This window comes from Phacochoerus africanus, chromosome 9 (assembly GCF_016906955.1).
Source record: "Phacochoerus africanus isolate WHEZ1 chromosome 9, ROS_Pafr_v1, whole genome shotgun sequence".
Lineage (NCBI taxonomy): Eukaryota > Metazoa > Chordata > Mammalia > Artiodactyla > Suidae > Phacochoerus > Phacochoerus africanus.
The window spans coordinates 81,764,409-81,779,181 of record NC_062552.1 but is presented as its reverse complement, the minus strand read 5'-3'; the positions used below and the strand labels follow the sequence as shown (position 1 = coordinate 81,779,181).

The following is a 14,773-nucleotide window of genomic DNA, read 5'->3' as shown; positions in this document are numbered from 1 at the left end:
TACAGGCTGTCTAATCCCTATGTACATACAGATGCATTCTTATTTCTACATGTAATTAGCCAGGTTCTTCCTTTTCCTTCAGCTGACATGACCATTCCTGTTGCATTTGAATGATTTGAGTCATTGCAAACTAAATTTTACTTTGGGAGCTGTGTTACATATGACTATATTCTCTTCTATAGGAGTGAGGAATTTCCATCAACAGATTTAGAAATATCAGTTCACATCCATTTCAACAAAGAATGAATGCTTAGGAGTTCCTATCGTGGCATAGCGGAAATGAATCCGAGTAGGAACCGTGAGGTTGAGGGTTCAATCCCTGGCCGTGCTCAGGGGCTAGGGATCCGGTGGTGCCATGAGCCATGGTGTAGGTTGCACATGCGGCTTGGATCTGGCGTTGCTGTGGCTGTGGTGTAGGATGGTGGCTACTGCTCTGATTAGACCCCTAGCCTGGGAGGGAACCTACATGTGCCGTGGGTGTGGCCCTAAAAAGACAAAAAGACAAAAAAAAAAGAAGAAGAATGAATGCTTATTCTCAAAGATGCACTGCAGATATCACTGATCCGAATACATCCGAATACATACTCCATACATCTTAACCAGTTTACCAATACTTCTTTGGTCTTATAAATGGCCCTTATTTACTTCTTAACTTATCTTGCATAAATTTAAGTTGTGGTTCTGTCATTTACAGTCAGAAGGGTATTGACAAATTACATCTTAGATTCTAAGGACACTACATTTTCAGTTACTTCTGATGTGAAATACCTGTTGTTATTTCTTTAAGAAAATACTATGTTTTCTTCAACAATAGAAGATGTACTCATTATGTAAGGTTTATATGGAAATTAGAGATTAGACTGAAAATAACCCATAAAATCACCATCTGGATATAATTATTAGTAATATTTTGGTATATTTATTTCTAGTGTTTTTCTATGCCAAAATGTAAATATATATCTATAAAATTGGGATTTTATAGTCTCTACATTTTTATCCTTTATCTTTTTCTGAGAATTTCCTTCCGATATTAAATATCATAGAACAAAATCATCTTAAATGCATATGTAATATTGCAGTTATGACATTATCATAATTATATTTGTTATTCCTCTTTTGGTCAAGTAATATTATCTTAAATTTTTTGCTCTGCCTCAAAAAGTTTTTTCATATACATCTTTTATAGATTGATGTATTTGGAATTAATAAAGTATAATAATAAACTCTTATCTCCCCAAAGAGTTATAGTGTATATCTATTGCAAAGCAGTGGGTTTGATCATTTAATAAAAAATCTTTATGAATTTAAAAGAAAAAAAGATAAAACATTTAAAAAATTCTTTGTTTTTTAATACTTGTGCTTTTTCACACATTATTAATTTGAACTCTTTGAATTACATGTGTCAGAATCCAATAAAAACAAGCTTAAAATAATTAAAACAAAAGTTTCCAAGTGTCTCATAAATCAGATCTGGACACATGCCCACCCTAGTGGTAGGGGCCAAGGTTACCTGGTTGACAAGTCCAGAGAACTACATGAAATTCAGAAGGGGCATTTTGCAAATGAATGAGGTGGGGTACAGCATCAATGAAAGGGGAAAAGTGATTCTGGTCAGGTAAAAAAAAAAAAAAGTCCGTTATATTTTTTCTTATTGAAATAGAAATTAATAACTGTTGCTGTGGTGTTCCCCTTTTCATCCTCATAGGTGGAATATTAGTTCCATCATATTGTTTTACCCATTCCACATGTATGATAAAGATATCAACACCATTATTATCACATTTGTGTTCAGAATGCTTCCCCCAGTTTGTTGTTTTAATTTTACTTACTGTATTCTGAAGCATTAAAGTTGTACTTTTGTGATTCCAATCCCATGGAGTTTTTAAATTTGACTTTATAGTTTTATTCTTAGTCCTTTTCCATTCCAATATCTAGTGAATATTCATGGATATGTATTTCTTTTTTTAATTTAAAATGATTTTTTGCTTTATTACTTTTTTAACAGACATATGTTTCTGAAATATTTTATTCATCTGGATTTTTTTTGGTGCAAATAATAGGAGATGCCCTTGATGGAAACTGTGAAATAGGTGAGTGAGTTAGCAATGCAGATGTCAAGGGGAAGGGCATCCCAGTCAGAGGTACAGCCAGTACAAAGGCTGGTGTTTTCAAGAAACATCAAGATGCCCAGTGTGACTTCATCAGCATATAAAGTGTGGGAGAATAGTAGGAGAATATTCAAGGAGTTAAAGGGAGGGCAAAGCATGTGGGGTTCTGCAGAATAGTGTAAAGGAGTTAGTTGGCTTTTACTCTGAGGAAGTGGGGTTACCACTGGAGTGTTCTGAGAAGAGAGATGAGATAATATTACTAATATTTAAAATTTTTTTCTGTTTTTTAACTATATATATTTACTTTAAATATTTTTATAATTTTTTGTGAGGAGAACATTTATTATATGAACAATATCAAGTATATTAAAAATAAAAGCACATATAAGGGTATTCAAGTGAAAAGATTATATTATTATAATTATAATCTGTATTATTTTTATGTTAGACAAAAAGCAATCCAATTTTTACTTATTTATTTATTATTATACTTGATTTTAATTTTCTGTCAATTTTACTGTATAGCAAAGTGACATTATATATATATATATATATATATACACACACACACACACACACACACAGATACACACACTCTTTTTTCTTGGGAAGCAACCCACTTTTAATAGTTAATGCAACTATGCTTATTTCTGTACTTTAGGGTTAAACAAACAAAAGTTCTTTAGAGACATTTTTGAAGAGTAACTTCAAAAATGTTTCAAGAATAAGACAGAGGAAAGTTAAAAGAGCTGATTATTGAACTGGACAGATCTCTGATGGTTGCTTGCGTTTAAATGATCTTTCAGTTTATGCTATGCTTTCACACAGGGAACAGAGAGCATGTGTTTCTGACTTTTTTAAACATTTTTTATTCTATTTTATTTTTATTTCCCCAATACATTATTTTTTCCTACTGTACAGCATAATGACCCCAGTTACACATTTATATGCATACATTCTTTTTTCTCACATTATCAATCTCTGTCATAAGTGACTATTCATAGTTCCCAGTGCAACACAGCAGGACCTCATTGCTAATTGATTGCAAAGGCAATAGTCTGCATCTATTAACCCCAAGCTCCCAATCCATATCACTCCCTCCCCCCACCCCCCTGGCAACTGCAAGACACATAATATTGTTAAGCTTTAAAAAAAAAAAAAGTACTTTTATGTTTGGTGTCCTGCTGAGAATAGTCTGGGGAAGGGTGGTGCAGTGGTCTCCACATTAACAAGTTGGTAGTCAGCTGCAGAAATTAAGGGAAGAAAGAGATAGTGCCTTGGGTAGCAATGTGCATGGTAAGATGTCAGTGGTAAGATTTTGAAGAGTTAGCTAATAGGATTCTCCAGTTGATTGGATTTGAGAAAGGACTCCAAGTTGTTTTTACTTAAACAACTGGAAGGATGTTTTGTCATCACTTAAGATGGAGGAGTAGGTAAAAGCAAGACACATTGTACACATTACATCTAGATGGTTATTGGATGTACAAATGGAAATGTAAAGTAGGCATGTGAATAAGTAAGTCTGATATACCTTAGCAAGAGATTGTCATATAGATGTTATTTACAGGTGTGGTACTAGGTGAGATAAACTAGAGTATGAATATGGGTAAAAAGACATGGAATTAATAAAATACCTGAGCCCTGCCATTCTCAAACATTAAGAATTCAGAAAGAAAGTAAATAATAATTAATTAAGACTTCTAAGAAAGAGCATTCAGTGATGCAGAAGAAAAACCTGGGCTTTGTGATGCCTGGGAATCTAAGTAATGAAATAGTGTATGAACATTGGGATAAATAACCAGGTTAAAAGAAGAGGACAAGGAATTCATCTTTAGATTTAGATAAGGAGATCAAGAGATGGCTGATAAAGTGATAATGGTTGTATTAGGGGTAAGTTTTTTTTTTTTTTTTTTTTTATCTTCTTCCAGGGCCACACTCACGGCATATGGAGGTTCCTAGGCTAGGGGTCCGATTGGAGCTATAGCCAATGGCCTACGCCAGAGCCACAGTAATGCCAGAAATTAATATGGAACCACAAAAGACCCAGAATTGCCAAAGCAATTCTGAGGAACCAAAACCAAGCAGGAGGCATCACTCTCCCAGACTTCAGGCAATATTACAAAGCCACAGTCATCAAGACAGTGTGGTACTGGTACCAAAACAGACATACAGACCAATGGAACAGAAGCGAGAACCCAGAAATAAACCCAGACAGCTATGGCCAATTAATCTTTGACAAGGGAGGCAAGAACAGAAAACGGGAAAAAAAGACAGTCTTCAGCAAATGGTGCTGGGAAACCTGGACAGCTGCATGCAAATCAATGAAACTAGGACACACCCTCACACCATGCACCAACATAGACTCAAAATGGCTGAAAGACTTAAGTATAAGACAAGACACCATCAAACTCCTGGAAGAGAACATAGGTAAAAACATTCTCTGACATCAGTACTACAAATGTTTTCCCAGGTCAGTCTTCCAAAGCCACAGAAATAAAAGCAAAAATAAACCAATGGGACGTAATCAAACTGACAAGCTTTGGCGTGGCCCAGAAAACCAAAAAGAAAACAAAAAGACAACTTACAGAATGGGAGAAAATAGTTTCAAATGATGCAACTGACAAGGGCCTAATCTCTAAAATATGCAAGCAACTTATACAGCTCAACAGCAAAAAAGCCAACAACCCAAAGGAAAAATGGGCAAAGGACCTGAATAGACATTTCTCCAAGGAAGATATACAGATGGCCAACAAGCACATGAAAAAATGCACAACATCCTGATTATTAGAGAAATGCAAATCAAAAACTACCATGAGATATCACCTCACACCAGTCAGAATGGCCATCATTAATAAGTCCTCAAATAACAAACGCTGGAGGGGTTGCAGAGAAAAGGGAACCCTCTTGCACTGTTGGTGGGAATGTAAGCTGGTACAACCACTATGGAGATCGGTATGGAGGTACCCTAGATATCTATGCATAGGACTACCATATGACACAGTAATTCCTCTCTTGGGCATACATCTGGACAAAACATTGCTTGAAAAAGGCCCATGTACCCGCATGTTCATTGCAGCACTATTCACAATAGTTCAGACACGGAAACAACCCAAATGTCCATTGACAGATGATTGGATTAGAATAATGTGGTACCTATACACAATGGAATACTACTCGTCCATAAACGAGAACGAAATAATGCCATTTGCAGCAACATGAATGGAACTAGAGACTCTCACCCTGAGTGAAGTAAGTCAGAAAGAGAAAGACAGATAGCATGTGACATCACATATCTGGAATCTAATATACAGGACAAAGTAAACTTTCCACAGAAAGGAAAATCATGGACTTGGAGAATAGACTTGTGCTTGCCAAGGGGGAGGGGGAGGGAGTGGGATGGATTGGGAGCTGGGGGTTGATAGATGCAAACTGTTGCCTTTGGAGTGGATTAGCAATGGGATCCTGCAGTGTAGCACTGGGAAGTATGTCTTGCCACTTATGATGGAGCCTGATAATGTGACAAAAAGTATGTGTACATGTATGTATAACTGGGTCACCATGCTGTATAGTAGAAAGAAAATTGTATTTGGGAAGTAACAATAAAAAAATTAATTGAGTCAAAAATTGAATTTTATTTGTGGTTTGACATGAAATATCTTTTTATTTCCATATTATAGACAACTCACGCACACCGGAGTGCACGCAGACACACACACAGATACCATTAAATCAACTGTTTTGGTTTGAACTGCACTTTTAGAGATTGCTGCTTTTAATTTAATTTAAAATTATGTGAACACATACATGATTTCAAAGTCAAAAGTACAAAATAGGACATCTTCAGAATAGTTTAGCATTTATTCCTGTCCATTACTTGCTTTCCTTCTTCCTTCTAAGAAAACATTTAAAATTTTTTTGTTTCTCATGATGTATATATCTATAATTATATATACATATAAGTCTAAATATATGTATATCAATTTTAACACAAAAATTAGCATGCTAGTGTCATTCTTCCCACTTTAGTGTTTTCACTTTACACATGCCATATAGATTCCTCCAGGGCAGTATTTAGAGGTACTCTTCAACATTTTAGTAGTTGCTTTATGTTCTACAGTGTATAGTTTATGCAATTAATTTAGGTAGTTCTTACTGGTTGTCATTTGAATAATTTCTGTTCTTTTGCTATTAAAAACAATGCTTCAACAATGTAACCTCGTACCTTGGTTATTTGGTATTTTCACAAATGTATCCTTAAGGTAGAATTAGGATTTCTGTGTCAAAAGCTAGTAATATTATAATATTTGTGGATATTATCTTGCTGTGATGTTATATTATTTTGTATACTCATAAATAATACCTATGAGGAGTTCCCCTCCTAACTCAGCAGTTAAGGAACCCGAGTAGCATCCATGAGGACGTGGGTTTGATCCCTGTCCTCGCTTAATGGGTTAAGGATCTGGCATTGCTGTGGGCTGTGATGTAGGTCACAGATGAGGCTCCGATTCTGCGTTGCTTTGGCTGTGTCATAGGCCGGCGGCTACAGCTCCGATTCAACCCCTAGCCTGGGAACCTCCATATGCCACGTGGTGCAGCCCTAAAGAGACAAAAAGACAAATAAATAAATAAAAAATAAAATAATGCATGTGAGCTCCCCTTCTGTACAACTTAACCAATAGGCCTTCTTTAATATTGATATCAGATATTTGATGCTTGAGAAGTCAAAACTGCTATTTCAGCTTAGTTTTACTCTTCATAATATCTTAACATGACAGATTAAACATTTTTTTATATTTGAATTTTATTTTTATCTTCTTGTATATGAAGTGTAAATTCATACATTTTTCCAATTTTTCTATGTACATTGGTGTCTTTTTAGAAGTTTTTTTTAAACTATAGCTCTTTTCCTTGTGATGTGAGTTGTAAATCATTCCTCTAGAATCTGTTTCATCTTTTTTACTTTCTCAGTTTTAGCATGCATTTAAAATATTAATTTTTTGTATTCAATATTATAAGTGTTTATCATTCATAAACTAAGATATAAACTTATATTTTCTTATAATAGATGTATAGTTTTTAAAAATTATTCTTTTATTCACTTAGAAATTGTCCTGGCACATGGTGTAGTGAATAGATACTATATATCTTTTCCCGTATTTCTATCCAGTTATTCCACCAACACATTAATAGGCCCTTTTCCCACTGATTTATTATCTCATGTACTAATTTTCTTATGTGTTTTTAACTTATTTATGGGATTGTTGTTCTTTTTTCCTCCTGCAGTAAACAGTTTTAACTCTCTTATTATCTGATCCTCTTTATCTGTTGCTTCAAGCCACATCTTAAAACACTATATTCATTTTTTACTTAAAATATTTAATCTCCAGTTTTAACTTGGTTGGGTAATTCTATCTAGAGAGAAGAGTTATTTATTAGCATCATTTTTCAAGCTTTTTTCAACTGTATTTTCTTCTACTTCTACCTTGAATTTTTGGCATGTTTTCTTAGGATGGTGGAATATACTGCATGATTACACACTTCAGACTTGCAAATAAATATACAGATTTCCATTACAATTGTTAATATTTTATCGTGTCATATTCCTCAAGAACATTGGGATAAAAGTTGAGAACTCTTGCTTGTTGACATATAGGTTTTATATAATAATAATAGTACTTATATTTATTAAGTCCTGAAAATATGCCATAAAATTCATTATTTATCTGATTAAAATCTATTATCTCATTATCCCTCCTAAGATAAGTATTATTATCTCTCTTCTCCACATGTAGAAACTGAATCTTAGGAAAGCTAATGTACTTAAAGTTATGATTAGCTAAGGTGTAAGTAGAGTTGAACCCATCTCTTTTTGACTTCAAAGCTTATATTCATAAAAGCTAACAATAAAAAATGATATGGATGGATCCAAAGGAAACATTTTGTACCAATAAGTTGAGAGACTCAAATCTCTCTAAATATTTTTTAATGCTTATGGGCTATTGTTGTATACTGCAAGATGTCATGTTGCCTACAAGGCAAATTTTATGCTGGCAGACTCACTCTTCCTGTCATTCTTGATAATATATTCATGGATTATGGGTTGTTACAGTGACAGTAGTGGGGCTGTTATAAATGGGAGGTGTTTCTTTTTTAAACCTCTTAAAAGTTGACATATATATATATATATATATATATATATATATATATATATATATATATATAAAATCTCCTTATTACCAAGCGTGTTTTTTTTTTTTTTAGTTAGGTTTATTGCAGTTGCTTCCATCAGGTTTTTAATGAAAATGAACCAAATACAAATTTAAGAAACAATCATAAGTCAACCTAGTTTCTGTTACCCTTAGAAACATTCAGGAAGGCACAGGAGTATAGGAATACTAAGATATTTATGCATTTCATTGTTCTAAGAATTAGTGAGATCATATTTTGTAAGTATAATATTAACTGCATCTGAATTCAAAAATAGAACAATTACAGAATTCCCACTGTGGTGCAATGGGTTAAAAATCCAACTGTGATGCTCAGGTTGCTACAGAGGCATAGGTTTGATCCTGGACCCAGCACAGTTGGTCAAAGTATCCAGCATTGCTACAGCCATGGCTCATATTCAGTGCCTGGCCTGGGAACTTTCATAAGTTGTGTGGCCATAAAAGGAAAAAAAAAATAACGATTACAGGATTATCAAAGAATACATTGAGGCTGTGTATGTGAATGTGCTTCGACAATTGCTAAGGAATAGGAAAATAGAAGGTATAATTTTCATGAAATTTACGAAGTAATTTACTCACTTCAATATATACAGTGTCATTATCCTAGATTAGTCTTAACAGTTATAGGAGATCTAAGGCTTTATCCTCGAATTCATATTCCATTTTCTGAGCTGTTTCATTGCAGTCTTCATGTCTTTGTTCCTCAGTGTGTATATAATTGGGTTTAAGAGAGGAGTGACCACAGAATAAAACACAGCAAGGAATTTATCTAATGACTTAATGGGGAATGGCCAGGCATAAGTGAAGATACATGGTCCAAAGAACAAAAGAACTACTGTGATATGAGCAGTCAAAGTAGACAGGGCCTTGGATGACTTCTGTGAAGGGAGATGCTGGATGGTCACTAGGATGACAGTGTATGAGATGATTAGGAGAACAAAAGAACACACAGTGAGCACACCACTGTTAGCAATGACCATGATATCCAACCAATAGGTGTCTGTACAAGCAAGTTTGATGACCCTAGGAAGGTCGCAGTAAAAGCTATCAACCTCATTGGGACCACAGAAAGGTAAGTTCACTGCAAAGGCCAGCTGGCTCACTGAGTGGAGGAAGCCAGTTCCCCATGCAGCAGCAACAATGCCAACACATACATTGCCACACATAACTGTGGTGTAGCGAAGGGGTTTACAGATGGCCACATATCTGTCAAAGGCCATGGCTATAAGGATCACCAGCTCACTCCCACCAAAGAAGTGAAGGAGAAATATCTGAGCAAGGCAGCCCTTGAATGAGATAACCTTGCATTTACTGAAGAAGTCAGCAATCATCTTGGGGGCTGTGACTGAAGACAGGCACAGATCAATGAGTGAGAGGTTGGCCAACAGGAAATACATGGGGGAGTGAAGGTGAGAATCAGAAGCCACAGTTAGGACAATAAGAAGGTTTCCAAATACAATTCCTACATAGAATACCAAAAAGAACACAAATAGAAAAGTCTGGAGTTCCTGAGAATTGGAGAGTCCCAGAAAAATGAACTCAGTCACCATGGAGTGATTTGTTTCACTTATTGATTCATGCCAGGAAATAGTTGCTGTAGTTACCTTAGAGAAGGGAGTGAGAAGAAGTGAGAATTACTGTATTTAAATTCAAAGCCTCATTTTGTGTCATTCTGCTCACACTCACAATGACATTCTGTGGTTTGTTATATAAAGGCTTTCAGAGTGCACACCATTTTATCCCACATTCCACATCCAAACGCAGCATTTTATCCCACACTCATTCCCTGAATACAGTTTATAGTCCAGTTATCCAAGTCACAGTGTTTCCACTTATGTTAGGCTTACTCCTCATAAAATATTTTCTTCATGTTACCCTCTCCACCAGATTTGTCCATATCATCACCCTGCATTTATATCCTTTTTCCTTGAACTTCATAACAGTTCATATTCTGTGGACCATATTTTAGCTCTTAAATACATACAAAATTGTATGATATTCATATTTACAAAGGCTTTTTATGCTATACATTTTTGAGAGGGTATTTTAGTGGCTTAGTTGTCCATTACCATAATTTTGTGTACAGTTATTGGAAACTTTTCTATCAAATTAAAACAAATCCTCATTCACAGTTTTGCTGAGTGAGGTACTTGCAGTCTGTGGGTTATGTATGTATCTGTAGATCTTGAATTCATCCTTTTTAATACTTATTTTTACCATTTTTAAAACATGAATACCATTATACTCCTTCTTGTGGTTATTATGAATTTCAAATTAAGTAGTAAATATAAAGTATTTTGCACAGTTTTTTCTATTTAGTAATTGCACATAGATTTATATAATTATTGGTAGTAAAATTTATCACTTCTGATTCATAGAAGAACCCTGGTTCCTCCAGTCATTTAAAAATTTACTTGTATTCTAATAAATAGCAATCATAGCAAGATTTCTCTTTCCTGTATTCCTCTGTTCCCTACTATTCTAATAATCTATAAGTATTGAATGTGGGGCACAATTCCAAAATATTTTTCATAATCTGTCAGAAGCTTGGATAGCAGCATAAGAGCTAAGACAGATGTAAAGATTCAGGCTTATGGAAGTTTAAATTTCTGAGGAGTCTAAAGAGAAGTTATAAGAATTTATATCTGATAGAATTTATAGCTAAGAATGGCAATATGAAAATGCCTAGAAGATAAAGTCAAAATAAAATGAATTAGAGGTGAAAATATAACAAAAATTATATTTAAAAAATGACAGAAAGAGGTTAAAAGGAAAAGAATGAAGAAAAAGTGGAGGAAAATGTTTGCTGAGAGCAACGTGAAGGAGCTTTAATAGGAGATGAAATTGAAAAAGGAATCTGGAATGCCTCTTATAGGATTAGTGTATTATTATGTAGACATTGAAGAACTATGGAGGAATTATGAATAATTGTTTGATATACTTCTAACAAGTGGTAAATAGTTAATACATAATATCCATTATTAAGGTAGTAATATCAGGACATGTCTCAACATGAAGTGGGAAATTAAACAAGAGGATAATGCCAGTATGTTTATTCTGAGTGATTGTGAGCATTGACGTGGCTTTAATTCTGATAATAATAAGCAGAAGAACTAGTATGGCAATTTGTACTATACAGAGAACTTTTAGAAACAAGGATAACATTTGAAGAAGGTAAAGGGTGATGATAATGACATGTAGAGATATTGTTGGGATATCTTTATAAGTTAATATCTGCTATGTCACAGCCTGAAAAGTGGTTGTTGGACATGAGGTGAGAAGGCTGTTACCTTGTATACTGAGGAGAGCAAGTGAGTACTCACTCTGTCTAGAAGTTTTGAAGTAAGTGAAGTAGAAAATGGATTGGTATCCTGAAGGAGAAGCATGGCCACGAGAATACTTGTAGGATGAAGGATAGGAGTTGAAAGGCAAGTAAAGCGTAAAAGAGAGGAGTGGAAATTGATGGGTGTCAGAGAGAGAAGAAGCAATAGAGTGTTACTCATCAAATTTCTTGGGGGAGTCGTACTATTACTCTTCAGTACTTACCTAATTAGTTATCCCATGGCCCTTGCATATTATATTTTTTCTTCCTTATCCATCTCTTAGCCCTATCCATATTAAATATCCGTATAAAACTCCATGTTACTCTTTTTAACGTCCCATAAATATTTAGCAATTCTGACTTTATTTCTGAGTATAAAAAGAAATCTAATAGTAAAACAAGTCATAAACACTCATTTTAGTCCCCCTCTGCTTATTAGCACAGTAATAAATATAGTAATCATCAACAATAAAGAGAATGGGATTTCTATTGTGAGACCATTTCTGACATGACTCGTTGGTGGGCATGTTTCTTTAGAATCAAGGAATGCAATTTAGAAATGAACCTGGATATCTACTGATGTGAAACCATTTCATTTTATTTAAAGAGAACAAACTTGATAGTTCTCTTTCTATATGTTATATAACAAGGATAATGAATTTCCAAAAGATTCTCGTTTGTAGCAAAATGATTTTCTACCATGGTAACAAGTAAGAATTCAGATATGGTATTCTTTAGCAAAAGGAATCCCTTGCTTGCTTAGTTAAGACATCTCATTTCCTAAGTATATGCTACTGAGGATAAAATGATAACATGGAGTCCTCAGAGTGGGACCGTTTGCTACGTAAGCACAGGGTCCCCTTTCTAAGCTTATCTCTGACTCTTCAAAAATTATTTAAGAAATAATTAGAAGAATTGTATTGCTTCTAAGTTACACATTAGGTTTATTGAATAAATCCTACACGTTGGTGTAATCAAAATCTTACACATTGGTGGTAGCAACCAGGAAAAGTCAGCTAAAATTGAACCAAAAAAACCTTCTCCATGCACACTAGATTTAGCTTAGGAAGTCAACCATTAGACTGCTATATGTTTGTCTTAAACATCTTTTCCCCCTTTTTAAAGATAAACACCTTAAGGCTATAAATTTCACTGAGATTGAAGTCATGAGACTTGAAGGTTCTAGCAAAAATCCACTGTGTGAACTTGGGTATGTCATTCAGAATCTCTGGCCTCTAGGTTTCCTGTTTTAAAAATTAGTTCCTTGTATATTGTATGAAAAGCTCTCAAAACAAAAATTGTACCTTTATGTGAAAGAAAAGCCCCCAAACTAGGTTTCACTGCAGTTGTAGGAAGGAGGGTAATAATGTAGAAAATAGAACACCAGATTTGGAGAAATATGGGGAAAAGGACCACCAAAAAAAGGACCATCTGGAGAAGAGCCTTATACTTATAATGCTTGTATAACACTAAGTTGTATAACACAAGAGGGACTATCCTTGTTAATATTATTCGTATTAACTCTTCTACGTATTTAAGCCAACCTCATGATTGTTCCATTTTTCCTGAAAATACACATGCTATTGATAGAAGCATCTCATTGTCCATAAAATGCTATGACTTGGTTAGTTTTGCTAATATATTTCATTTTCACATTCCACCTACCTCCTTCATTACTGGAAAAGACTATAGCAATTTTTAGAGCAAAGAAATGTGCTGATTTTCCTTTTTTTCCCAACTTTCTCATGAAGTGTAAAATTTCAAAGAGAATAAAATCCATATACATTGTCCTGCTTAGTAAATCATTTGGTTAATTTAGAGCCATTTATGAAAATGATCAGAGGCAGGTAAGGAGATCTTGGAAGTAGCCTGAACTTGAGGTACTGAGATCTACTCTTATAGTCTCACAAGTTTTCCCGTGAGGAAATACACAAAACCTTTCTGAGCTAAGGGCTATTGTCACAGTTTGTGGGCTCACTTAGGTATTTGTATGGCCTTCACTGAATCTAAAGGAAAATGATAAAGAATCATAGTAAAACAAGATAAAGCTGTGAAATTAAAATCCATACATGTTAAAACAGTAAACAATAATGCTTTAGATTTTGTAAAAAGGGGATAGCTAAGAATTTGTGGAGAAAATATAGCAAAAATACTTTGACCAATAATGAGAAAGTCCCACTTCTGATCACTTATCATTTTATTGAGCAGCTTCAATTACCATACAGTGGTTAAAACTAAGACGAATTACCACAATTAATGTCCCTTGAATTAGACATAGAAAGACACCCAAGCAATCTCTCAGTTATGCTCTTTAATCACCAGATCTTCCAGATTTTACCTGGAAGGTGTCAATCATCTTCTTTGTCCTAAGCACCTAGTTTAAGAATGAGCACATCAAATAAGATCTGATTGGATTATCCTCCTCTAGGAAATAAATCCCTTCAAATACTTCTAAAATTGTAGTTTTTTTTTTTTTTTTTTTCCTTTCCTAGGGCCACTTCCTGTGGCATATGGAGGTTCCCAGGCTAGGGGGCTAATTGGAACTGTAGCCGCTGGCCTACACCAGAGCCACAGCAATGCAGGATCCAAGCCGTGTCTGCAACCTACACCACAGCTCACAGCAACGTCAGATCCTTAACCCACTGAGCAAGGCCAGGGATTGAACCCACAACCTCACGGTTCCTAGTCAGATTCATTAACCACTGAGCCACGACGGGAACTCCTAAAATTGTAGATTTTTTAAAGACTGAATCAAGGAGTATTTTGAACAATATTGAAAAAATGGAACATAGGCAAATTTTGCTTTATAGAAGGTTTTAGAGTCTATTTATAAAAATAACATTGTGCAAAACACCTTAACAATCAAATCCTGAAAACAGTTCTTAAGATTTTAACATAGTGATAGTGTTGATCTTCCTATTTGTCTAACTTAAAGTACAATTAGGATGGACATTGTTTCCTCCTCAATTTTAATGTCTGCTGGTTTATATAAACCCATATTCTATCCATTGGATTCACATAATTTCCATAAGATATATTAATTAATTTCTATTTATACTTACTATCAGTTGATGGTACTGATGAAGTTAAATTACATGTATATACATATATACATT

General features: G+C 34.5%; 1 protein-coding gene across 1 annotated transcript; it reads right to left on the bottom strand.

Moving 5' to 3' along the window:
* Positions 1-8,807: 8,807 nt before the first annotated feature.
* On the bottom strand, positions 8,808-9,939 carry LOC125135813 (olfactory receptor 4F4). Its single transcript, XM_047796254.1, has one exon. It carries the CDS (start codon positions 9,883-9,885, stop codon positions 8,968-8,970), a length of 918 nt encoding a protein of 305 aa, XP_047652210.1. The 5' UTR covers positions 9,886-9,939; the 3' UTR covers positions 8,808-8,967.
* Positions 9,940-14,773: the final 4,834 nt, after the last annotated feature.